The following is a 26,440-nucleotide window of genomic DNA, read 5'->3' as shown; positions in this document are numbered from 1 at the left end:
AAATTAAAAGACAGTGTGAAGTCCTAATTACTGACAAAATGAAATCCTAATTATCATTTTATGGTACAGATAAAACATATAGGACCTTAATTTAAAAATAAAAATTCCCAGTGAGCTGAAGGTAGGCTTGATCAGGCACTCAACATTTAGTTTAAGTAGGGGAAAGAAAACAAATTCTTAACTTGCTTATGTGGTAGTATGTGCATAGATATGTAAACTTAAATTTTGTGCAGCATTTTAATAGAAAAAGAATAATCTCTAGGCAAGAACCCATATTATTCCAGGCTACTTTGGAGAACATTAAATAAACTGAAAGCTACAACTGAGGGTTTTGGGGGCTTCCCTGGTGGTACAGTGGTTGAGAGTCCGCCTGCCAATGCAGGGGACACGGGTTCGTGCCCTGGTCCGGGAAGATCCCACATGCCACGGGGCAGCTGGGCCCGTGAGCCATAGCCGCTGAGCCTGCGCGTCCGGAGCCTGTGCTCCGCAACGGGAGAGGCCACAACAGTGAGAGGCCCGTGTACGGCAAAAAAATAAGAATAAAACTGAGGGTTTTGAAAGAGCAATTTCATTTACTATAACTTTTTAAAATTACATAATCATGACTTCAGAGGAGAGAGTGCTTCTTTTTGTTTCCTTATTCTTTATTTTTGTTTCTTTATTCTGTAGACGGTTCTTCAGTGAAAGGCATTTGCCCATGGTGTATTCCTCCAGTTATTATATATGACAGTTTTGGCAGACACTGTATGAACTTTAAGTTGTTCTGCTGTCTGGCCTTCTGTAGCTTATAAAATCCTAGCCTCACAAATCTAGGTCTTGGATGACATCTCCATCCATGAACTGTTCATATCTCATATACTTTGGACTTCAGGAGCAGCACCCACTTAGGTGGGGATCGCCATCAGGCCCCCATAGCTTCTTTCAACATCTAGATACTTTCTCTATTGCAAGTCTCTTAAACTGTATTTATTTATAGGTTAGGTTTATTGTCAGGTACCTGGTTTTATATACATTGTAAATGCTTTAAAATAGAGTATCGTATACAGGTATATGATAAAAACACCTGTTTTTAAATATGTTTTTATTATTTGAACAGAAGTTAGAAATTATATTATTAGTCAAGATATGTAACTATCAAGTGATTTCCTTGGCAAGGTAAAATATGGTTTACATTACCAAAACACATAGTACCTTTCCTGAGAGAGGAACTTTAAAAAAAATATGACTGCTTATGTTCTCACCTTTGTATTACTCACCTTTGTAAAAAACAACAAAAAAAATTTATCCTTATATTCCTTTAAGGCTCGATTCTTTCTTTTCATCATCTCTTATTAGATAGAAATGCCCATTATACAATGACACATGACAGCCTAGCCTGGGGATTACAGAGGATTGGAGAAAACGTGTGTATGTAGCAACTTACCTTCTTGGTCAGAGCAAATGTCCCATTCCCCCTGGTTTTGTTTTTAGAGATTGGATCAAATATACCTTCTTTTTATATGTAACACTTCTATATTACTTTTCTCTAGAGATTAGTCTTTGTTTATAGACTCTCTAGTAGAATAATAATTAGAAGGAAAAAAGTTATTCAACAAGTTTATTCATTAAAATTCATAGTTTTCCCCAAGGTGTCATAATAAATATATCACAAACTCTAAGAAAATTGATATCCAAATCATTTTAATGTTTACATTGAAGCTTCTGTTGTAGAAATTGTTTCCAAATCTGAATTATTAATTCATCCTAACTCTTTCCTGTTTTGAGTCTCTGGTTTTGTTTTTGTTTTTTTTATTGAAGTATTGTTGATTTACAATGTTGTGTTAGTTTCTGGTGCATAGCAAAGTGATTCAGGTATATATACATATTCTTTTTCATGTTCTTTTCCATTATGGTTTATTACAGGATTTTGAATATAGTTCCCTGTCCTATACAGTAGAACTTTGTTATTTATCTATTTTTTATATAGTAATTTGTATCTGTTATTCCCAAATACCTAATTTATCCCTCCCCCACCCCCTCTCCCCTTTGGTAACCATAAGTTTGTTTTCTATGTCTGTGAGTCTGTTTCATAAATAAGTTCATTTGTGTCATATTTTAGATTCCACATATAAATGTTATATGGTATTTGTCTTTCTCTTTCAGACTTACTTCACTTAGTATGATAATCTCTAGGTCCATCCATGTTGCTGCAAATGACATTATATCATTCGTTTTTATGGCTGAGTAATATTCCATTATGTATATGTACCACATTTTCTTTATCCATTCATCTGTTGATGGACATTTAGGTTGCTTCCATGTCTTGGCTATTGTAAATAGTGCCACAGTGAACTTTGGGGTGCATGTATCTTTTTGAATTATGGTTCTCTCTGGATATATGCCCAGGAGTGGGATTGCTGGATCATATGGCATCTCTCTCTCTTTTAGCTTTTTAAGTAACCTCCATACTGTTTTCCGTAGTGGCTGCAGCAATTTACATTCCCACCAACAGTGTAAAAGGGTTCCCTTTTCTCCACACCCTTTCCAGCATTTGTTACTTGTAGACTTTTTAATGATGGCCATTCTTATCAGTTTGAGGTGGTACCTCACTGTAGTTTTGAATTGCATTTCTCTAATAATTAGCAATGTTGAGCATCTTTTCATGTGCCTGGTGGCCATCTTACCTCTTCTTTGGTTAAATGTCTATTTAGGTCTTCTGCCCATATTTTGATTGGGTTTTTTTTTTTTCTGTTACTGAGTTGTATGAGCTATTCGTATATTTTGGAAATTAAGCCCTTGTTGGTCACATCATTTGCAAAGATTTTCTCCCAGTCTGTAGGTTGTCTTTTCATTTTTTTTTTATGCTTTCCTTTGCTTTGCAAAAGCTTATAAGTTTGATTAGGCCCCATTTGTTTATTTTTGCTCTTATTTCTATTTCCTTGGGAGACTGACCTAAGAAAACATTGGTATGATTTATGTTGGAGAATGTTTTACCTATGTTCTCTTCTAGGAGTTTTATGGTGTCATGTCTTATATTTAAGTCTTTAAGCCATTTTGAGTTTATTTTTGTGTATGGTGTGAGGGTGTGCTCTAACTTCATTGATTTCTATCTAGCTTTCCCAGAACCACTTGCTGAAGAAACTGTCTCTTCTCCATTGTATATTCTTGCCTCCTTTGTCAAAGATAAATTGACCGTAGTGTGTGGGTTTATTTATGGGCTCTCTATTCTGTTCCATATGTCTGTTTTTGTGCCAATACCATGCTGTTTTAATTACTGTAGCTTTGTAGTATTGTCTGAAGTCTGGGAGGGTTATACCTCCAGGTTTGGTCTTTTTCCTCAGGATAGTGTTGGCAATTTTGGGTCTTTTATGTTTCCATATAAATTTTAGGATTGTTTGTTCTAGTTCTGTGAAAAATATCGTGGGTAATTTGATAGGGATCACATTAAATCTGTAGATTGCTTTGAGTAGTATGGCCACTTTAACAATATTAATTTTTCTAATCCAAGAGCATGGAATATCCTTCCATTTCCTTGAATCATCTACAGTGTCCTTTATCAGTGTTTTGTAGTTCTCAGCTATAAGTCTTTTCACCTCCTTGCTCAGATTTATTTCTAAGTATTTAATTTATTTTTGGATGCAATTTTTTTTTTAATAAATTTATTTATTTATTGGCTGTGTTGGGTCTTCGTTGCTGTGCGCGGGCTTTCTCTAGTTGCGGCGAGCAGGGGCTACTCTTTGTTGCGGTGTGTGGGCTTCTTATTTCAGTGGCTTCTCTTTGCTGCAGAGCACAGTCTCTAGGCACACGGGCTGCAGTAGTTGTGACACGCGGGCTCAGTAGTTGTGGCTCGTGGGCTCTAGAGCGCAGGCTCAGTAATTGTGGCACACGGGCTTAGTTGCTCCATGGCATGTGGGATCTTCCTGGACCAGGGCTTGAACCCGTGTCCCCTGCATTGGCAGGCAGATTCTTAACCACTGCGCCACCAGGCAAGTCCCCTTGATGGGATTTTAAAAGGGATTGTTCTTTTACTTTCCATTTCTGATACTTCATTGTTAGTGTAAAGAAATGCAACAGATTTCTGTATGTTAATCTTGGTGAGTCTCTGTTTTTTAATTTAATACATAATTTTATTTTTTGCTTTGTTATTACACTAGAAATAATTTTTGAGGGGAGAAGAAAACGAGAAGTGGCATATCACTTTTTAAATCCTCTTCCCTGGCTTCTAAGAAGATTTAAATAGCTCTAATATGGTATTTCTCCCCTTATTTCCCCTTTCTGTACCCTTTCTCACATTTCCCATTTTTATTTTTTCTACTCTTCTCCAGAGCCCACTAAACAGAGTTACTGTATTCTGTTCTTCCGTGATTTATCTTGACCAAGGCCTGAAAGGCTGTTTTTTCAACCTCAGTAGGTTGGGGCTAGCCCTCCAAATCAATCTAGTTTCTCTTATTAATATATTATAATCTGTCATCCTAAAAGTTCTCAAAATCTGTTTTAAAGATATTTGTTTCTTCATACTTCCCTGGCGGTCCAGTGGTTAAGACTGCGCTTCCAATGCAGGGGGTGAAGTTTTGATCCCTGGTCAGGAAACTAAGATCCCACATGCCGCATGGCGTGGCCAAAAAAAAAAAAAGATATTTGTTTTTTGGTTAGAAATGCTTTTTGCATTTGATCTGTTGTGATATGTTGTGGTGGGTGGTTTGGAGGGGGGCGGGTTGTGGGGGGTTTTTTTTGTTTGTTTGGTTGGTGGAATTACATGAAGAAAATCCAGCTTCACACAGATACGTAGTTGGGAAAAGGAAGAGTATTTTAATAACCTTTTTAGAAATTGTAGATATTTTCCTTTGATACTATACCAAAACTTGGCAAGTGGTAATTTCTTAATGTTAGCTGCAGTATGAAAGCTGAAACCAGTGAACTCTTCTGGTACATTAAAAGCCATTGGTCTGTCTTGTACTTCGAATGTGTCTTTTACTTATGTATGATTTTGTAGCATCATGAATTGGTCATTTGGAAAATACCAGTTCAGGGAGCTATGCACAACTTCCAAATATTGACTTATTTTCATGATATAATATTTTAACTCACATTTAACATCATCACTGATCTCATCAGAAAAGTCTTTATACTGGGCAGCTGTCAAGATTATTATAACAGAAGTTTTCCAAAATTTGCACTTGAAAACTTAAATTTTTTCGTAAACAACAAATCTTTTCAGTTGTTTTCCTTAAAGTGGGAAGCTAGCTTCATTTGCTTTTGAGAAAATGTCTGAATAACCATAGCTTGCATGATAATCATGCTTTCAAGTGAAAATGGCATTCCATTAAAAAAGTGACTAGTTCAACTTGCAGCTCGAACACTTGCACAAGTGTTTTTCCCCCTGTACTTCAGTATGAAATAGAAGTCCTTTGTGTATATTTCACATTTTGTCACACAGAATACTAAAAAATGTTAGCTTGGGATCAAAATTCAATAAAGTTAATAGTTTTTACTATGTCATCATCAAGGATATTCTTAGGTGAAACTGGCTTCCTTTTTGATCGAGTATACGGCATTGAAGAATACAATGAGTACAGTTTGGTAACATGGCCTTGGTCATACTCAGGCACCAGCAGTTTTACTCACCATTGCTTTTGTATCATCAGTATAAATGCCAACACAGTAAAAAAAAAAAAAAAGGCAAATAATATTTAATACTACTGTGACAGTTGTTGACCCCATGAGTTTCAGGGTCTGGGGTTTGATTTTACCCTACCTACAAGCTAATAAGTTATAACTTCATGGATGGTGGAATAAGACATGAGGCTCCTGGATCAGAGTAAAAAAGATCTCTGTTATTTATAGAACAGCAAGCAGCTAGAGCATTATATTTGCATTGGTCTCATGGTGGGGGACACAGGGTGGACCCAAATGGATGCCTGTGCATGCAAAGGGTTGCATTATGCTGTTAAAAGCTGGTGTGGTGCCTGATGCATTTCTTGAGCAATTCCACAGAACCCTAGACTTGTGAAATGTTGCATAGTATGTATTCTTCGTGGTAATTTTTAAAGGCACAAGAATGTATTATAGGATCCAAAATCAACAGTAAGAAAACTACTTAGCGGGAATTCCCTGGTGGTCCAGTGGTTAGGACTCCACACTTTCACTGCTGAGGGCCCAGGTTCAATCCTGGTTGGGGAACTAAGATACCGCAAGCTACGTAACGTGGCCAAAAAGAAAAAAAAAAAAAAAAAAAAAAACTACTTAGCTTCATTTTACCATAGAATCTCTAGCTAGCACTTTTCCCAATATTGTATTTTAACAACTCTTATTGAATTTGTAGTCCCCTTTAAGATATTGCTAGAATTTGATGGGGGAGAGATGGGGAGGTCACACCTAATTTATCATTTGCACGTAATATGCTGTGTTCTTTCAGTGTCTTTGTTGCTTCCTTAAGGCACTCTTGCCATGTTATGAAAGCTTTTTTACCTGGAAGATTTTTTTTCTTTGCCAATTAGACATCTTTCCATACACTTGATACTCGGCTCTAAGATAAATAGATAGATCCTAGAATCCTGATAAAATTATTGTAAAGTAGTTCCCAGGCATTCTGTAAGTCATTAAACTATGATTTTTTTTTTCTTCTCTGGTAAGTTCCTTTTGGAAAACCAAATAATTCCAAGATGGGTATCTTTTATTTTCTCTCTCCTGTTATGCTTATCAATAGTGGTGTGATTTTTATATTCCTTATTGGATGGGTTTACCCACCGTTATTACGACCTCTAATTGCTCTTAACTATTTAACATTAAGGCAGCATGTTTCCCTCTACATTTCATCCAAATAATGATGTGCAGGAGGTCACTGACTTGTCCAGATTCCCTGAAAGTGTCACCTAGAATGTATTCCTGCTGGATGGCCAGTGGCCACAGTAAATGTTGCTTTCCTTCTTGCTCCTGCTGATTTGAACATTTTCTCTTCCTCCTCTTTCCCCATGCTGCAGCCACAGAATCCCTGTTCTTGTCCCCGGCTCTTGTTTCTCATCTTGTCCTGAGGACAGAGTGAAAACTTTTTAATAAAGCTGAATCTAAAACTCTCCCTTCGGGACTTCCCTGGTGGCGCAGTGGCTGAGAGTCCGCCTGCCGATGCAGGGGACACGGGTTCGTGCCCCGGTCCGGGAAGATCCCACATGCCGTGGAGCGGCTGAGCCCGTGAGCCATGGCCGCTGAGCCTGCGCGTCCGGAGCCTGTGCTCCGCAACGGGAGAGGCCACAACAGTGAGAGGCCCGCGTACCGCAAAAAAAAAACAACAAAAACTCTCCCTTCTACTTTTTTGATAAATGTCCATTTCTCTTTTACATGAAGAAGATAATAGATCTTTATAGTTAGTTGTTTTTACTAAGTTTTTTCTTGGCAAAGTAAAAAGTTGGTAGCCCTTTATCAGACCCCTAGTTTTGTTTTGAATTTTGCTATTCTAGGAATGCTTAATCTCAGTTTCTTGAAGGTTTTATCTTTCCCTAAGATTTTTTTATTTTAAGGAGAATGGCCTTGCATTAACAAAGGAAAATGAAGATTAGAAGTGTGAACCAGATTTGAGGAAGAGGTGATTGGGTTTATTTTTAATTTTTTTTAATATTTATTTTTATTTATTTATTTATTTATGGCTGCATCGGGTCTTCATTGTGGCGCGGGCTCTTTGTTGCGGCGCGTGGGCTTCTGTCTAGTTGTGGCGCGCAGGTTCCAGGGTGCGTGGGCCCTGTAGTTGTGGCACGCAGGCTCCAGGGCGCATGGGCTCCATAGTTTTCGTCACGCAGGCTCTCTAGTTGAGGCGCATGAGCTTAGTAGTTGTGGTACGTGGGATAGTTGCCCCGCGGCATGTGGGATCTTAGTTCCCTGACCAGGGATCAAACCCATGTCCCCTGCATTGTAAGGCGGATTCTTTACCACTGGACCACCCGGGAAGCCCCTGATTATGTTATATTTTAAAATGTGGTGCTCTACTATAGACAGCAGAACAAGTGAAAATATATAGGATTGAAAGAGAATTGAGAGTGGCTATCAAGAGAGAGGGTGGGCCTGAAGATACAGACTTTAGGAAATGAATACTCAATAGACTTAACACGAGAATGAACAATAAGAGAAAGGTGTATAATGAGGGAAGAACAGTGTACCCATGTGTGAACCTTAGAGAATGCCTACATTTTTAGTCTAAGAAGAACAGGGACCAATGAAAACACCAAAACTCAAAAAGAAAACCTAAATATTATACTGGTAGCCAAAAAGGTATCAAGAAGGAGGAGCTGCTCACTACTGTGAAGTACTGTCACTAATGGGAGATTCCCAGTTTTCTGTGGTTTTGTCCTGAGGGTGGCCACAATTCCAGTGGCTAAAATTCCAATTGAAAGCCCACCACCATTCTGGCTGGAAGAAGCAGAAAGGAAAATGGTCCCAGAATAACCACAGTCACCAGAGAAGGAAGGAGCCCCATAAAGGAGAGAGCCAGAGAAAGTAAACCTGAAGTTCTGTGTTTAAACTCAGCCCGTCTCTGGCTCTCCCTAAAACCAAGGATGTGTGGGCAAACTGAAAGCAGTTTGCAGCTGAAGCATAAAGGAATGAACTGAGATCTGAGCTGCTGCTCTTCAGAGGAGTGACAGTTTGGAGTCTGAGTCTAACCAACTTAATTTCCTGCAAAAACAAAAACATCAACACTCTTTGGCACCATATAACCGAATATCTCCCCAACATAATATTCACAATGTTCTGGGTACAGTCCAAAATTATTCAACATATGGCGAGTCAAGAAAATATGACCCAGTTTCAAGGGAACAGATACCAACCCTGAGATGATGCAGATATTGAGATTATCAGACAAAGATTTTAAGTCAGCTACTATAACTATGCCCAGTCATCTATTAGGAGGTAGTTAGGAAGGCAGGAAGAGAATTAAGGTTTCGAGAGGATAGCATTAACAGTAAGGTACTCCACTGTCATGCTTTGTCAAATGGTTAACTTTTAATGACAAGTCTGAGAAATACTTAAACTGTGAAATTCTGGTTAAGAAGCTATTGCCAAATTGCCTCTGTTAACACGTAAACTGGTTTGGCAGAACTTGAGTAAGTCTATCTAGGGTGATTTTGGGGTGTAAATTTCTTCTTGGACATTCTTGAGCACAAAAAGGGCCATACCAAAGGCCATTCCCCAGGCAGTATTTAAACATCAAAACTTGGCTTATAACTATGCCTCACTGAGAAATATATTTGTTGTATTACAGACAGGTTTTAGAGTCTTAAAAGTAGTTTGCATTGGTGCAATGTGTAAATGTTACCCTTCTGTATCTTCCTCACCATGCTAGGTAACCCTACTACTTCACTTCTCTAGCAGTCGGGACCTGTAAACTGAGAGGTTAAGAGCCTGAGGCAGTAAGGCTTGGGTTCCAGTGGCAGCTACTCCACCTACTAGACTGTAGACAAATATTTGATCTCTCCAGACCCTTAGTAACTATAGTGAACTTTAAAATCAAATTAAAGTACTTAATTCACAAGATTATGTGGATTTAGTTAAATAATTAATATGTGCAAATTGCTTAAATAACAACTATTTTCATGAAGATATTTTCTGTTCACCATGGTAGTGGTATGACAAAAAAGTAGTAGTTAATGAAAAGGATTTTCCCAAATCATTTCATTTTAAAGTAGTGTTCAGAGAAGGGGTGAAGGAAGTATGGGAAACCTTACTTTTTAAAATTAGTCACTTACGTTATTTCTCTATTTTGCATGAAAAGGCATTCCCACAATTAGATACTTCTTCCTATTAAGAAAATTAATCAGAAAGATAACTTTTTTTTTAATGTTTTATTGTAACATTGAATTGATAGAAGTTTTGGGGGATTTACGTTAAACCAAAACCTTGTAAAGAACTTGGAAGTAATTGGGATATTTAATTTTATTTTTATATTGTTTATTTTCTTGCCTCTTCCTTCAGAACTCTGGGATGGATCCCATTTTGCCCTGGAATTGTTCCCGCACTGGCAGTGGATTTGCCTAGCACACTGTGTCATGCGGAACAGACAAGGCTCCTAGGATTTGTGTTCCTCTTGCTTTTCTAGATTTTCAGTAATATTATTGAGGGTGACAGAACCACAGATTTCACATGGCCATAAGTTCATATAAATACAATTTCTGTGTATTTTTTTAAATTACCTTTTGTCCTCAAACTTCTTTTTAAATATGCTTTTATATTCTTATCAAATCTCTTGTAACTTTTTTCTGTTCCTATTTTCTACCTTAAGCTCTTCACTTTCTCAGCCCTTTTTTCACTTTCTCCCTAATTCAGCCATATTCAATGCTTGACTTCACTGTAACATTTTGTTTCAATATATCTAAAACTGGTAAATTCAACCTCAGTTTCTCCTTTAACATTTCATTCTTAGTTTCAAAAATCTAAGTGATACCTTATTTTCACTTTCTTTTTCCACTACTCATTTTTTCTTTTTCTGTAATAAATTTTATTAAGTTAGTATTTATAACTATTCCACAGTTTATATTACCTTTACTAATCCATGCCATCTCACCTGGGCTAACTTCTTGGTTGACATTGTTCCAAGTAAGAACATAGCTCTTTTCTGTTTTAAAAGCGTAATCTCAGAAATGAAATCAAATATTGGCTACACTCAGTTGCCTGAGCCACCTGAAAATAAATATTCCTTTTGCATGAAAGGATCTCAACTAAATTTTAGAGAGAATCTTTGATGTGAACCCTGGAATAAAGCGATAGTCATTGCTATAGGTTAAATATGTATCATTGAAGACTTACCACCTTTATTCAGTATTAGCCTTTTAAAGTTTAGATTCTGGAAAAAAAAATGGAAAAAATAACTAAGAGGTTGTTTTATCTTATATACCATAAAGAAGAGAACGTTTCTGTTTTTAATTTCCTTTTGAAGTATATGGCTTCAGGCAATCAAATAAATTGGTACAATGTCAAAATAAATAAATAAATAAAGTTTAGATTCCTTCCATATGAGAGGTATTAATGAATTTGAATTGAATCATCTTTAAAAGTTCCATAACTCAATTTAATTTTGCTGACTTTAGTTGCTTAAAATTTTTAAGAAAAAACATGATTCTGATTAAAAATTTTTATTGCATTTCTTCTTCTCCCCTAGCTTTTTGGAGCTATAAATTGACAAATAAAAACATTATATATTTACAATGTATAGCATGATGTTTTGATGTATGTATACATTATGAAATGATTACCAGTCAATCTAATTAGCATATCCATCACTTCACATGGTTATTTTTCTTTTTTATTGTGGTAAAAACATTTAAGATTTATACTCTTAGCAAATTTCAAGTATACAATACAGTAGTATTAACTGTAGTTGCCATGCTATGCACTAGATCTCCAGAATTTATCCATCTGCATGACTGAAACTTTGTACTCAACATCTTCCCACTTGCCCTACCCCCCAAACCCTGGCAACCACCGTTCTACTTTGCTTCTATGAGTTTGACTTCTTTAGGTTCCACATATAAGTGAGATCATGCTATATTTGTTTTTCTGTGCCTGCCTTATCTTATTTTACATAACATAATGTCCTTCAGGTTCATCCATATTGTCTCGAATGACAGGATTTCCTTCTTTTTTAAAGCTGATGTGTTCGGCCTTAAAATATGTGTGTGTGTGTGTGTGTGTGTGTGTATATACACACACAATATTCTATTGTATATATACCACGTTTTCTTTATCTACTCATCCATCATCAACTGACCCTTAGATTGAATTCATATCTTGGCTATTGTGAATCATCTCTGTATTTTTCACATTGATTTATTTAAAAAAAAAAAACTTTCACTTTTAGTACCAAATATTAAAAAGGCAGGCATTGGGGGAAAATATACATTTCTTTCTTAGAAATGTTGGTATCTAACAGATCTTGGATTCCAACACAAAAACATTTCCCATTATCGCTGCATTAAGAATAAGAAGGTTTTGGACTAATTAAATATTAGCCACTTTTTGTTTTTTCTCCTTCTTAAATATCATTGCATATTCAACTAAGTCTTGAACAGAACCTTTTTTATATATAATACACATCTATGAGAAGCTTAAATTGATTTACACTAAAACAAATTCTCCCAATTTACATAAGAGGAAATTTAAGGAATCATTTCACAACGTCTTCCAACTGCTTCAAATGGGTTTATCTTAATGATTTAGTTGAATGACTTATCCAGTGCCATACTGGAAGTGTAAATGAAAAGTACGACGTGTAAAACTCTTATTTCAGTATTCATTCCACAAGTTCGCCATTTCCAAACTAGTACTTGGAACAGTTTATAATGTTAAGTATTTTAAGTTTTAGTACCTCAAAATAAATTCATTTGTTGAATGATTTAATGTTAAAATCTCCTAAAATATAATGTTCAGAATTCTCTTGCTTTCTTATTTGAAGTTGTAATAACTTCAACTTCCTGCAGTGCGGGGTCCACCTGGATAATATTTGAAAATAGAAAAATACAAATTATCTCTTTTAACGTTTACTTACTCTCTGGGATGCTCAGCAAACTGAGTAGTCTTCATTAGGTAAGATCATTTAGCATTTAAAAGAAAGTCTGAGTTTCTGGGGAAAACGTTGGAGTTGCTGTTAGCTATACTAATCCTAAATCCTTTGAAAAAATAAATGATCTTTTTCAGAAAGTTGTGTTCGATTGCTACAGTGGAAAATAATATTAACATTCTATGCCCATTTTAGATAAACCCTACTTCAAAATGTCAGAGAACTGCTTTGCTTTTTCTTGAACTAACATGTTATGATCTCTTTCGAAATTTTTTCTTAGGTTGTGGGGACATAAAACTTTCATTTGAAATATATCAATAGACTTATTTGGTGCAAATGATAGAAGGTGCAATGCATTGCTCAGTACAATCAGTAATATGTCTCTTCAATAATGATAACAAAAATGATAGTAAGCAGAACTGTTCCTAACCCCAAAGAAGCTTGAAGTCCTTAGTTTAGATACTTCATAGAAATTCCTCAATAAGTCAGTCCTCCTTTTACCCCCTGCCAACACAAGAAAGAAATCTTTTCCAGATAAATTCACCCACACCGGTTATCAAATCTTAACATCGCAGAAGTAAGTCAATACGTTATTTGGCGAGCCAGCTAAAAGTTATCATTCTTCTCCTGCCTTTTCCTTCACCTCTTTCCCACCACCCCCCCCCCACCCCTTAGTTTTTAGGCTTCTTTAACTTCAGAAGCAATCATTCCTACTTTATGTCAAAATCAGTACTTTGAAAATCGGAGTAGTCTTCATTACTGTTTTCTGTAACTATCTTCATTTTCAGACTAAAATTACAGAAGCACTTCTTTTTGGTTCTTTCTAGCTCCTAATAGAATATTTTTATTTCATGTTGAGAATTTCAAATAGTAAATTTTAAAAGGAGATTAATTACTCTATTAATCACTTGTTTTATTATTTATTTAATATCTTAAATTGTCAAATGTTTCTGTTCTCTTCATATTACTTCTTCTCTGATTTTGTTGCTATAGATTTAATATAATATAACCTTTTAAGAGTTTGTTTTTATACTTGTAGCATCCTGAATGATTGGTTAGCTTTAAAATGTTGCCTTTTTTCCTAGTCCACACTAAAATCCATTGAGTGTTCTAATTGCACATAACACTAAAGAAAAGCCTTGTCTACCACTTTTAAAAACAAACTGTGAATGTGAAAATGTCTTTTGATATGACTGCTTTATAAAGCTCAATAAAGCTCTTTTAATCCAGAAGAAGACATGGCTTAAATATTTGTCAGACAGAAAGTATGCAGCAGCAAATGATCTTTATTTTACCTAAGTCTAATGACATAATATATAAAAATAATTGTTTGGGTTGCTAAGATTATATTTTACTAATTACTGTAAAGTAATACACTATTTTAGAAATGGTAAGCAAACACTAGCATTTAGAAAAAGCTGAAAAAGTAGAGCAATAAACTGAAGAAATTGGAGAAGATACTAATTTTAAGAGAAACAAACTAGAATCAGGTTTTTTTCCCTAAAGAACAAATAAGACTCTTAAGAAATTGAAAGAACCTTTTAAAAAGCAAGATTATAAGGGAGATGTACTCAGATGATAAGAAACAATGAAGTAAAATCATCCATTTTAGTAAGAGCTTAATGACCTTAACTGAATAAAATCTAAAAAGTCACCTAATATAAAAAACACTGGTTTGAATTTGAACTTAAATAAGACCCTACACAGTTTTGGCCGAATTATAAATGATTGAATAATATTAGGACTTCTTCAAATATTTGGATTTATCAATTTGTAGTTTTAAAAGGTACACAAAGTTCTCTAGATATGACTGAAGATTTTTTAAAAATCTAAATGTTGACTTTTGTGTCATGATGAATGTAATACCAGTAGAAGCCACAGGGTGGTGGCAGGAACTTGTGTTAAAGGAGCTTAAATACATAAATGCACTATCTTTAAAATGTTTGTTAAATGCTAAGGAGCTGTAGCTTGGTTTTCTTTATTCCTCTAATACAGCCGCATTTCTCAGCAAAGAATCTATAACAAAATACAAAGACATTGATTTAAATGTATAGGCCAACAATGGAAAAAAAAGTAAACTCACACGGATATTTTTTCTTAAAGTTTCTAGTCATGTCAGATGCTTGGTGATCAGAGTAGCAATTTCATCAAGATATGAATTTGAGGAAATTTCTTGAATTAGCAATACTGGAAATAGTAATTGAAGAAGTTACCAGAAATACTTCATGTCTTCATCTTATTTTTCTACTTTCATTTTCCTTTTTCCCTGAATGTTCTCGTTGGAAAAAAAAAATCTATTGTACCATACATATATATATCTGTAAGCTAACAAAACTTATTTTTCATTGAGGAAGATAAATTTTCTATTGTGTTTTCTGGTAACCCATTTTCATTTGAGTTTAGAAGCAATTTAAAGTGGTAATCATTTTATATCTTTAAGGTAAGAAGACAAGAGTTTTCTTCTCCAAGAAAAGAAACTTCACCAAGGAGTCTTGGCATTCCTTTATTCCATGAAAGGTAGTTCTATATCCTTTTTTGCCAACCCTACAAATTATAAATATTGAAATATATTTTTATGTACATATTTTAAATTTTTAGCAATTGTAAGAAAAAGCAGCCTTTCAAAACTAGAAGAGACCAACTCAAGGCTCCTCCATGTTAAAATGACCTAAATAAGTCATACAGTTAATAGCAAAGATGGGTCTAAAAACTGAATTCTCTGAAGTTCTCCTATTTCAATAGAACAAGTACTATGGCCACATTGTTTTATATGGATGGCTCTTAATGTTAACCTTATCAAAGTGAGGAATATTTAATTTTTTCTATTTAAGATGTTCACAGAGGACAAAAAGTCAATACACTGAAATTTCTAATGTAAGAATGAGACAGCCAGCATAAGTGTGATATATGAATAAGTAGGTATGCTAGTCTTTGCTACATTTATGTATTAGAACTTTAATTTATCACTTACTTTGTACCTGGCTCTCCAAATATTAAAGTTGTTTTAGGAAACATTTTCTAGGAATTTTAAATGATTTTTCTTTAACTTTAACCTTTCAGTAATTATTTTGTGGTACATTAAAAAGTACTATGTAAATTCAATCATGATTTTTAAAATTTGAAGATATAGCCTTACATTTTAAAATGTTGATTTATTTTTAGAGGTTATATAGAGAAGACTTTCCGGGATCTGAAAGAAGAATTTCATAGAATATGCATGCTAGCCAAAGCACAAAAAGACCACTTAAGCAAACTTAATGTACCAGCCACTGTAACTGGTAAGGTTTGATGTAATGTACAGTAATATTAATTTTATTGGTTGAAACTGATTTATTTTTGATTGTGAAAATATTTCTAAATCCTTATTAAGTGCTGAGGATCTATAACTTGCCCTTCTCACCACTTATAATGGGTAAGTACTGTTTAAATTCTGTAATGTATTGCATTATATAATTATTGGCCTTTTCCCTCTCTATTTTATGTGGCACTATGTAGATTGAACTGAATGACATAATTACTAATCATCTTAATGAGAAGTCCCACCTTGGAAAAATAAATATAGAGTATATCTCTCAAAGTCTTCAGTTGCTATTTAGGGGTCTTATTAAACATTAATTGATATATTAGTAAGCAACCTTGAAGCTACACTATCACATATGAGCTAAGTAAAATTATAGTATTAGGTTTGTTTTTAACTTCTGCTTAAAAGTTAATTGGACACCATGGATAGATTCTTGTAATTTGATTGAAGAAATAAACATTTCACATTTCATGAGGCCAGTTCTGTTGGACGTACAAAGTACAAATTAAGTATAAAATATAACTTAAAAGGAATATCTGTTTTACAGATATATTGCAGTGTGTTTTTTAGAAGCTCCACCCTTCCCTAAAACCCCAGACCGGCTTCCTGGTATTTGCCTCAGTAGTTCGATATGAATAGCAAAATACCAGGGATTGAATCTGGCTACCATGTACCCCTGTACACAAAAGGAAGGTAAACTGATGGTTTATAATGATAAATTCTCCTTTACCCTTGTGATTTGAGATATTCTACCTACAGTTCCCAAGAGCTGTGATTTACAGTTTTTACTCTGAAAGATGTTGCAGCAGTGCTAACACTCCTTTAATTAAAGATCACTTTCCATTTCTTACAGCTCTTATAGCTAGGCTATTTAAAAAATCATTTTATAGGGTAAATTCACTTTTTGCTTACTACTACCGTTTTATTTTCAGAAAAGGTACACAGTATGCTGTTGGAGAAGCAAAACAATCTTTGTAGACAAACATAATTTACTTCTTCCCCTCCCTTCCCTCTGCTTCCCCAAAAGGAACTCTAATGTTTCCACCTTAATTTTTGTCATTTTCTTGAGAATTTGATCTTTTGTGCAGACTGAAGACACTAGGTACTTCTGAAGTACCAATAAAAGAATTATCTTTATTTAAAATCTACTAGCTATAGAGATGTAGTACCTACAATTAATCATGCTTTTTTGAACATCAGCGTAGTATCAAAACATTGTAATGGTGATGTATTCATTGTTACACAAAGAACCTACCCCGTTATCAATGGCTTAATACTTTGACCATTTTTAAATTGCACAAGTCTAAATCTGAGTATGTATTTGTCAACTAGAATACTGAGTGTTTAACTTCAATTTCCTTCCCACTAAAACTGCTTCCTAACATTATTCTTATGTTTTATATTAACTGTGTCACAAATAATAAATACAACATTATTCTTGAAATGTTTTAGGTCTTTTGTGCTACAGACTCCAGTGGAGTTTTGCTGGCTCCAAACAAACCACAATATCAAATATTATGCTTCTGACAGTAGTAGATCAAAGGGGGAAAGAAAGAAAAAGAAATGTTTTGGAAAAAGATGCCTATTCAGGTTTTTTAAGAGTGAACACTGCATTGAATACAAATGGAAAGGAACTATTTTAAATGTGATTTGCATAATACAGCTGGAAAGAGTTTATTTGACATTATTGGCCCCTGTGTTATTTTTTTGTTAAAATTTGATTTTTACTTTTAAGTAAACAGATATAATTCATAAATTGCTGAGTTAGTAGAATTGTACTTTTTATTTTTTTGCTTCTCATCCACATGACAGTAGCCTTGAGAAAGGACAAAGGTAAAATGTATGTTTAAGTAATTGTGGCTTCAAAAAAAAGTACTGTTTGGTCCATGAAGTAGGATCATATTTCAGTGGCGATCAGGAGACAAGGATATAGGACTAGAGGTTAAAACAACCCTCAGATCTCTTTCTTTTGTCAGTATACAAGGTAATTAAACTGAAAAGTCATCCAAATGGACAGCCTATACTTAAAATTTAGAAACCGAAAAAATTTTCTCATTTTACTTTTTTTTCCTTGCAGGAATACACGTCTTGACAAAACAAAACAAAATAGAAAGACAATTAGCTCACCTGATCATGTTTCTTAGTATAGTGTCAGAATGACAAGTGCTTTCATGCACCTTGTTTGATTTTTAAGTTTTCTAAGCTTGGATTTCTAGTAACCTTAGAAATCTTAACGTTTAAAAAAAAATTTTGTGTGTGTGAATAGTAACGCTCATTGCTTGAACAGATTAATTCAAAAGATTACTTTAATGTGCTGAGGTATGCCAGCTAGCTATACTAAAAGAAAATATATGCTTAATTACACCTGTTTGGGTTTTCCATGTTTTGTTCACAAAGGGGATATCTACTACTGGAAAAGAAATTCAAAGCACATTTCTGTCATTTTGGAGACTCTTCTCTATAATTTAGAAACCAGCATGTTCAATTTATCATAATGGTTCAGAGCACAGGCTCTAGGCTGCCTGGGTTCCAGTTCCAGATGTGTCACTCATTCATTAGCTGTGTAGCCCTGTGTAACCCCTAAATTAATGCACAAACAATGGTTATAAGTGTGTGGCACATAGAAGTACTGTATATGTTAATAGTTGTCATTAGCAGCAGCAGCAGATTCTTTATTCTCCTGTTCTACTGAAGAACATTTTGATAAGTGTTTCCTCCTTCTCAGGTGTTGTAATCTACAAAGAAAATACTGTTTCCTAGAATTTCCTGCCACTCTTATGTCTACTACCAGGAAAAATGACAGCAATTGAGCTTGGTCTCAATTACTGTACCACTCCTAGTTACAGACAGATTATCTAGTAAATGTACATTATTATGCTAGGCTCTGTGGGAAAGAGAACACAGATTCATTCAGAAGGCATTTATTGAAGGCATACTATGTGCAGGCACTGGGCAGGGTACTGGAGATAAGTGGGAAACAAAACATAGTTTAGGACCTCAAGAAACCTACTTCAATGGGAGAAAGAGGTATATTTGCAAATACAATGCAGTGTATAGTCCTCAGAGCACCCAAGAGTCATGACTAAACCAGTCTTGGGAAACCAGAGAGAACCATCCAGAGAAATTAATGCCTAAGCCAAGACATGAAGGACAAATAAGAGTCAGGCAAAGAGTAATGGAAGGGGGAAGTTCAGGCAGTCTGCACAGCATGTGCAAAGGCCCAAAGACAAGAGAGCATGGCTGTTTGGACAACTGTACCAAAGTTCATTATAGCTGGAGTACGGAGTAGAGCAGATGTGGTGAAAGATGACAGCATGGAGAGGTGACAAAGGGCCAATCATGCACAGCTTTATGTGAGTTTTAGGGCTGAAGGTCTTGGAGAACCATGAAAAGGTTTTATTAAGAAGGTAACATGACCAGATTTGTATTTTAGAAAAACTAAGAGAGGGTTGGGGAAAGCAGTGTAAACAATAGAGTGGATATGAGAAAAATTTAGAGGCAAGGAAGTGGTTCAAAGGCTGCTGTAATCCAGTAAGAGAAGATGGTACATACTAAAGAGAGGTTAGTAGGCATATAACAGGGTGAACCAAGAAGTATTGTACTACAATCATGTCCAAACAGAAAACATCTGTGTTGAAATGTGCTGTGGCAAAAGAGAGAAAAGTGTCACAAGTCTGCAAAGACCAAAGGAAGGGAAAAGAACTGACATTTGTTAAGTGCCTACGAATCTGGACAGACACTGTGCGCAGTGCTCTGTATACCCCGTCTGCTCAAATAGGCATCGTTGGTTAATGTATAACTTCACTGATGACTACTTTTTTAAAGTGCTAGTTTAAAATAAAATGTTTACCCTTTGTCCATTTAATGAAAATATACACATTACCAACCTCCAACCTGTCTTCTTTTTTTTTTTTCTTTTTTTTTGGCTGTGTTGGGTCTTCGTTGCTGCCTGCAGGCTTTCTCTAGTTGCGGTGAGAGGGGGCTACCCTTTGTTGCAGTGCGCAGGCTTCTTATTGCAGTGGCTTCTCTTGTTGCAGAGCACTAGGCACGTGGGCTTCAGTAGTTGTGGCACGCGGGCTCAGTCATTGCGGCACGTGGGCCCTAGAGTGCGTGGGCTTCAGTAGTTGCAGCACACAGGCTCTAGGGCACGCGGGCTCAGTAGATGTGGCTCGAGGGCTCTAGAGCACAGGCTTAGTAGTTGTGGTGCACGGGCTTAGTTGCTCCACAGATGTGGGATCTTCCTGGACCAGGGCTCGAACCCATGTCCCCTGCATTGGCAGGTGGATTCTTAACCACTGCAACACCAGGGAAGTCCCTCACTGTCTTCTTGAAGTAACATTGTGGAATATAATCTAGCTTTTTCTAATGTCTCGGTATCATCAACATGGAGAGTGCTTTGATCATTGATTTTTTTGCATTGAAAAATGTAGCCCTTGTTCGCTCTACACTAGACTGTAGTGTTTTCTGAGTTCTTATATCTGCTTTTTTGTTTCTCGTCTCCTCTCGTGCTTTCAGCTCTTACTGATATCTATATCTGCTTTCAACAATTCATATCCATACCTTGTAGTTTGTTGCTTGTTACCAGCTATGAACTAGGGAGACATCATCAATCTTGTTAGAATAAATCTAAAATGAGAATAAGAGCAAAATTCATCTGTGGGCCTTGTGGCTCTTAGCCTGACTCCTGAAAAGCACTATTTACTTTCTAGCTTTTGCCTATGTCCTAGAGAGCTGAATTTGTTGGATAAGTGGCTTCTAGATAAATGAGCTACAGAGGTCCTGGTATCTACCTGATATCTACCTGTTATCTACAGAGGCCTTTTTCTAATAAGATGAGAAAATCATATATTCACATAGAGCTTTCTGAACATGCATCCTAAAATTTCATCCTTCTTTTGCCTCCAGTCTTCTCTCTCCCAGCACCCGCCACCACCACGCCCTCACATAGTATTAAGAGTAGACAATGGCTAAGCTGATTGGTGATACACTTTGTCACACAGAGATATTAGGGGGAGTAAATGACCTAATTCATATAGAATCATAACCTGTATACTATATATGTGCCTGGTAAGGGTTTTTCCTTTTAATAACTTACTTGTCTAAGCAAGCTCACAGTTGCAGCTTCCATTACTGATAAAATGTTTAGATGTATACACTACAAGCAAATGTTTTTTAAGTATAGAGCAGTATAACTGTGAACAAGATGCAAGGCTTACAGCACAAGGACCTAGGAAAAGACAAAGTAGTTAAACTGTGACTAATAAGCTACGTTCCAATTCACCCACTGGAGACTGCTAATATTTCTGTGTAAGGTGGTAGCAAATGTAAAAAAATCCCAGTTGTCTTCAGTTGCTGTAAAAGCCAGTAGAAAAAATAATACTCATCTATCCAAAGCTAATTGAACGTTCAGATTTTTAAGAAGGATTGAAATGCGACTGTTTTCCTTTTGTTTTTTTTCCCCTGCAGAGACACAGTGCTCTGTGCCTATACAGTGTACGGATAAAACAGATAAACAAGAAGTGCTATTTAAGCCTCAGGCAAAAGATGATATAAATAGAGGTGCACCATGCATCACATCTGTCGCACCAAGAGGATTGGGCCAAGATGAGGAAGACACCTCTTTTGAATCACTTTCTAAATTCAATGTCAAGTTTCCACCTACGGACAGTGACTCTACTTTCTTACATAGCAGTCCAGAAAGACCCAGTGTCCTTGGTCCTGCCTCATGTGAGGCTATGTGCCAGGATAAATTTAATATGGAGCCCAGAGACAACCCGGGAAACTTTGTCAAAACAGAAGAAACTTTATTTGAAATTCAGGGAATTGACCCCATAGCTTCAGCTATACAAAACCTTAAAACAACTGACAAAACAAAACCCTCAAATCTTGTAAATACTTGTATCAGGACAACTCTGGATAGAGCTCCGTGTTTGCCACCTGGAGACCATAATGCATTATATGTAAATACATTCCCACTTCAGGACCCATCTGATGCACCTTTTCCTTCACTCGATTACCCAGGAAAAGCTATCCGAGGACCACAGCAGGTAACTGTTTTGCATTAACAAATATATTAAGTGTGAACACACATTTTGCCATGCATGCACAGATATGTAGCTTTCAGATTATCAGACACCTTTTTTAAACTTGACTAGCCGAAGTTAAGCTTTCAATAAAAATCTCCAAGTCCTGTAATAAATGACATGAAATTTAAAAGATGAATATGGTGAAGCTCTAGTATAAAGTACCTTAAAATTTACGGCACATTTTAAAATACATGTAAACCTTATCCATATCTAGTGTGTGTCATTTTCTTACTTAGTCCCTTATTCAAAGCTTTTAACTCGGGATCATTGTTATAATAGGATTCTTTATTAAATTTCGTTCTGTGAAGCAGGTGGCATTTTTTTATCAAAAAGTTTGTGTGTATCATACTTATCTTTACAAGAATGCATGATTTTTTTAATAAGTAAATAATCACATTGTATGTTTCTATTTCTGAAAATAAGCGAACTGTCTTTCAAATAATACTTCTATTACATTCTCAGTTATACAGTACGTAGATCTGTAGGGTTTGGTTTTGGTTTTGGTTTCTAATCTGCAGCCTAATACATTTTTTAAACAGTCTCTACATATGTATGATTCTAATCAAATACTTTCATGTTTCTAAAGCTTGCAGACTACTTACAGCCCCCCACCCCAATCCACTCCTACCCTCCCTTTTATTCAGGTTCTATTACAAAATGATTCTTTAAGTTTAAAAAAAAAAAAGGTGTTTAATGCCTAAAGGCAAATGAAAATATGTAATTGTTACAATAAACAAGCTCATAAAAATGCAGATTGGTAAAAGTGTCTAATATAACTTGCAGACATTTGTTTGATTTCTCTTTGCCTTGAGATACTTAATTTACCAAAAACCAAAAAACACCAACAACTTGATGAATACCCTTTGGCTTTATAAGTACTTTTATAGGTTATAGACTTTTAAATCAGCATACAAAGAAGGCAGTAGTCAAGCTGTGGTATATTTTAGTAGTGGAGAAAACTAGGCATCTCTGACAATAAGCTTTAATTGTAAACTCACTTATGTTCTACATTGTACCTTATTTCACATCATAGTCACAGTTATAGTTACTACTTAATGAAACAGATTAAACAATTTTATTTATTTCAAGTAGAATTCCTGTGGAGCTGTGAAGTGCATCAGTTCTAATGCTTGTTATTTTTTTCTCCATTACATCTCTTGCTTGTTCTTTTACTAGTCTGTGCATTCATGTTTCAGTAGATGGCACCCTGCATTGTGCATTTGCTTTCTAGGCTACAGCAAGGGAAACAGCTGGTATGTGATTACAACTTGATGGAAAAGTATTCAGCTTAAAAAATGCAGGAGAATTGGTGTTGAGCTGTCACAAGACGTGGGGCATAAGGTTAGATAATTGATATTTTGGCAGAAAGGCAAAGAAATTTGTTTGTTTTGAAGGCCATGTTACAGTTTAGGATTCAAAGGATATTTCTTAAAATGGGTTTTTTAAAACATTTTGTTGTTTTATTTGTTTTAATAAAGCTATGAGAAATACAAAATTCTTGAGTTGTCAGTAATAACAAAGGGAAGTGAAATTTTGGTTGCATATTTCAAATTTTTACTTTTATCTCAATCATTACTACTTAGCACCTTTTTTTATACATTCAGCTATCATAATAAAGTCTAAAATATACCTGCTTATTTTTGCTCTATGTGATTTTCTTTTTTTCCTACTTTTGCTGAGTCAGTGATTGGGGTCCCAACTGAATTCTATGAAAAGCTCAAATCCGAACTAATAGCTCCTAATAGAGAAGGATAAGTATGGACTTTGAAAATAAATTGGCAGTAGAAGATTGGCTCATCCAATTTAGAAGCTAAATTGCTTCTGAGTCTATTACTATTTTATAGATCTTAATTTAAAGTATCTTTAACATAACAATCTTTTATTTATATCCGTATCAATTTCCCATTAGAGTGGTGCATATTAATCAATTGTACTTTTTGTTTAAACTGCCAACACTAAAATTTAAATCTAGTTAACTCTGTTATATACTCATAATTATTACTGCTTTTCTTTTATCATGGAAGAGAGGAAATTATTTTACTCCAGATTTCAAATATGTATTTTAATATTACTGTTTTTTGTAATAAAATTGCCACTTCTCACAAAAATATTTGAGTCAGTGTTATTATACACCCTCTGTACTGATATTTGAATGTTATCTTGGTGCTTAGACAGACTTTGTATATTTACATCAACCGTACACAGCTGTCCACTAAAATGTTTATAAGAAGACAGTGATGTAGTGAAACCCAAATGCTTCAATTAGTAATATACTGTTTATGTAATGATTGGTTAACTAGGATGAAAGAGATTGGTTAAGGGAATGAAAACTAACACTATGTCAGGAGTTGAACTAGGTTGTTATTTTAAAAGCATATTAGTAACAGGAATACAAAGGGGTCTCTTTCAGTTGGCATTTCGAGGTGATTTTCCTCAAAGTGCCAGAATTTAGATATGTCAAGATAAGAAAGCAAATTTTAGAAGTAATTTGGTTTACAACATTTCAGGAAAATAAGATATTCCAGCCAACAAACATATATTGAGCACCTACTCTTGAACTAAATGCTTTTTCTGGCCCTTCTAGATATTTTTTAATAAGTACAGTTAAGAGTATGTAGGTGTTGCTTATAGTAATGGAGGTAGCTCTGTAGAATTATGCTTCCCATAATCCTTTAACTGGCAACTGTTGACAGGCTTCACTTTAGTTAGCCACAAGAAAGGGTAAGAAGGCCAAAGTATGCGCTTGTAACAGGAGCAAAATAAGAAGTCAAAAGAATGCATCCAACGTTGGACTTTGTTGAACGATTAAATATTTGAGGTTTCAAAAAACAACTGATCAATAGAATTTGTTTCATACTTTAAAAAAAAATTTTCAAAAATTAGAACTTATTTCTATATGATTTATTCATTGTGTATTTGCTTATAAATAGTAGCGAAATTACATTGCTCTTGATCAAAATGCATGTACACACACATCATGTCTAGTATGCTGTGTATTAATAAAGGTCCTATAACTTAAAGTTCCAATATAAAATAGAAGAGATAGAATTTAATTTTTTTAAAGTCTCAATTATTGACTATTGTTCCAAAACTCCAAAACCCGTTGGGATAACGGGTATTAAAACATGCTGGTGTTAAAGCTGAAAGATGTTTTAATGTGTGAAGATAAAGTGCATGAATGTGTATTTTAAGTGATTCCTAAAGTTAAATTATGCCCTTTATGAAAAAGAGAATTGAGTCATGTCCTCATGCCAATTCTAAAGGAAAGGTAATTCGCTTTCATATTAGGGAATTTCATATATACGCACATAACCCGTTCAAAAAATTTGAATTTGAAATTCAGTGCAAGTTGATTTTAAATACAAATAACAGAAGATGTTTTTATTTGTTTCCTGCAGCCCGTTTGGAAGCCCTTTCCTAATCAAGACAGTGACTTATCGGTACTAAGTGGCACAGGCTCAGAACTGCATATACCTCGAGTATGTGAATTCTGTCAAGCAGTTTTCCCACCATCCATTACATCCAGGGGGGATTTCCTCCGGCATCTTAATTCACACTTTAATGGGGAGACTTAAGACGCATTTGAAAACAGACATATCAAGTTCTATGTGATGATTCTGGGTTTGTAATATTATGTACTTGATTGCAAACTTAGCTCAAAATCATTTATTGAAAAATCCAGTGTCACAGCTATTTGAATTTTTTTCTAAACTTATGTTGTAACTTTCTTTTATTACCTTTTAAAAGATCATTCTGTACAAAACTGTAATTCATTGTATTCATGTTTACAGTGTTTATTGCCATAATTCAAAATTATGTATGTGACTTATGGAATTGTATAACAATAATTTATGTTTTTTTCAAATGTCTAAGCTTATTGCTTGGATTTCTAGTTAGATCTATTGAATTTGGTGATGTCAAATGTTTATAGGGTTTTTTTCACTTGTTTTCATTTAAAAGTTTAGATTATTTATGCTGTGGGTGTTCTTTTTGAATAAACCAATAATAGAGAATAGCAGACAAGATAAACATCTGAGTAAATACCAAACCTAAGACATTTGTTGCTCAGTGATAAGATCACTGGTAGGATTATTTAAACACTTTATTATTTTTTTTTAAATAATAGACATGGTTTTAATTTTTACTATACGTATAGCAACATGATGAAATTAAATATTAAAAGAGTTACTTATATTGTGATAATTAATGTGTTCTTTGTTCTTAAATAAATAAATCACATTTGGGGGAAATTCATAAAATTCATGTTTCTTTCCAGTAATCTGATAGAAGGGTGATACCAGATCTGGTGACATTTTATTATAACTAGTAGATCACTTTGAATTTTAAAATTATTTTTCAAACTAAACTTACTAAAGAAACACATTTGTCTTTAATGGGAGCAAATCTAAAACCCTGTAAGGATTATCCATATTAATTAATTTATATTAGAAATGTTCACATTCTTGAGAAATTTGTTAATTCATTGGTAGCATCCTGCCTGATGACGAGAGGAAGATATTTAAGAAAGAGGATACC

General features: G+C 34.9%; 1 protein-coding gene across 4 annotated transcripts in view; it reads left to right on the top strand.

Annotated features, from left to right (window-relative positions):
* The window catches only part of TANK (TRAF family member associated NFKB activator), a 72,679-nt gene extending 46,534 nt beyond the window's left edge, over positions 1-26,145 (top strand). For 2 of the 4 annotated variants that reach the window (XM_082657729.1, XM_082657731.1), the window contains exons 5-8: positions 14,958-15,034; positions 15,680-15,795; positions 21,285-21,865; positions 25,303-26,145. In XM_082657729.1, the coding sequence (XP_082513855.1) occupies positions 14,958-15,034; positions 15,680-15,795; positions 21,285-21,865; positions 25,303-25,479 (951 nt within the window). In that variant the 3' untranslated portion in view covers positions 25,480-26,145. Of the gene's footprint in view, positions 1-14,957; positions 15,035-15,679; positions 15,796-21,284; positions 21,866-23,080; positions 24,235-25,302 lie in introns of those variants that run through there. The other 2 variants (XR_014296961.1, XM_082657730.1) reach the window with 2 other exon arrangements.
* The last annotated feature ends 295 nt before the right edge of the window (positions 26,146-26,440 follow it).

Source organism: Grampus griseus (genome assembly GCF_964374135.1).
Source record: "Grampus griseus genome assembly, chromosome: 7".
In the NCBI taxonomy this organism is placed as follows: Eukaryota; Metazoa; Chordata; class Mammalia; order Artiodactyla; family Delphinidae; genus Grampus; species Grampus griseus.
The sequence above is the reverse complement of the archived record's forward strand: the minus strand, read 5'-3'. Positions and strand labels throughout refer to the sequence as shown.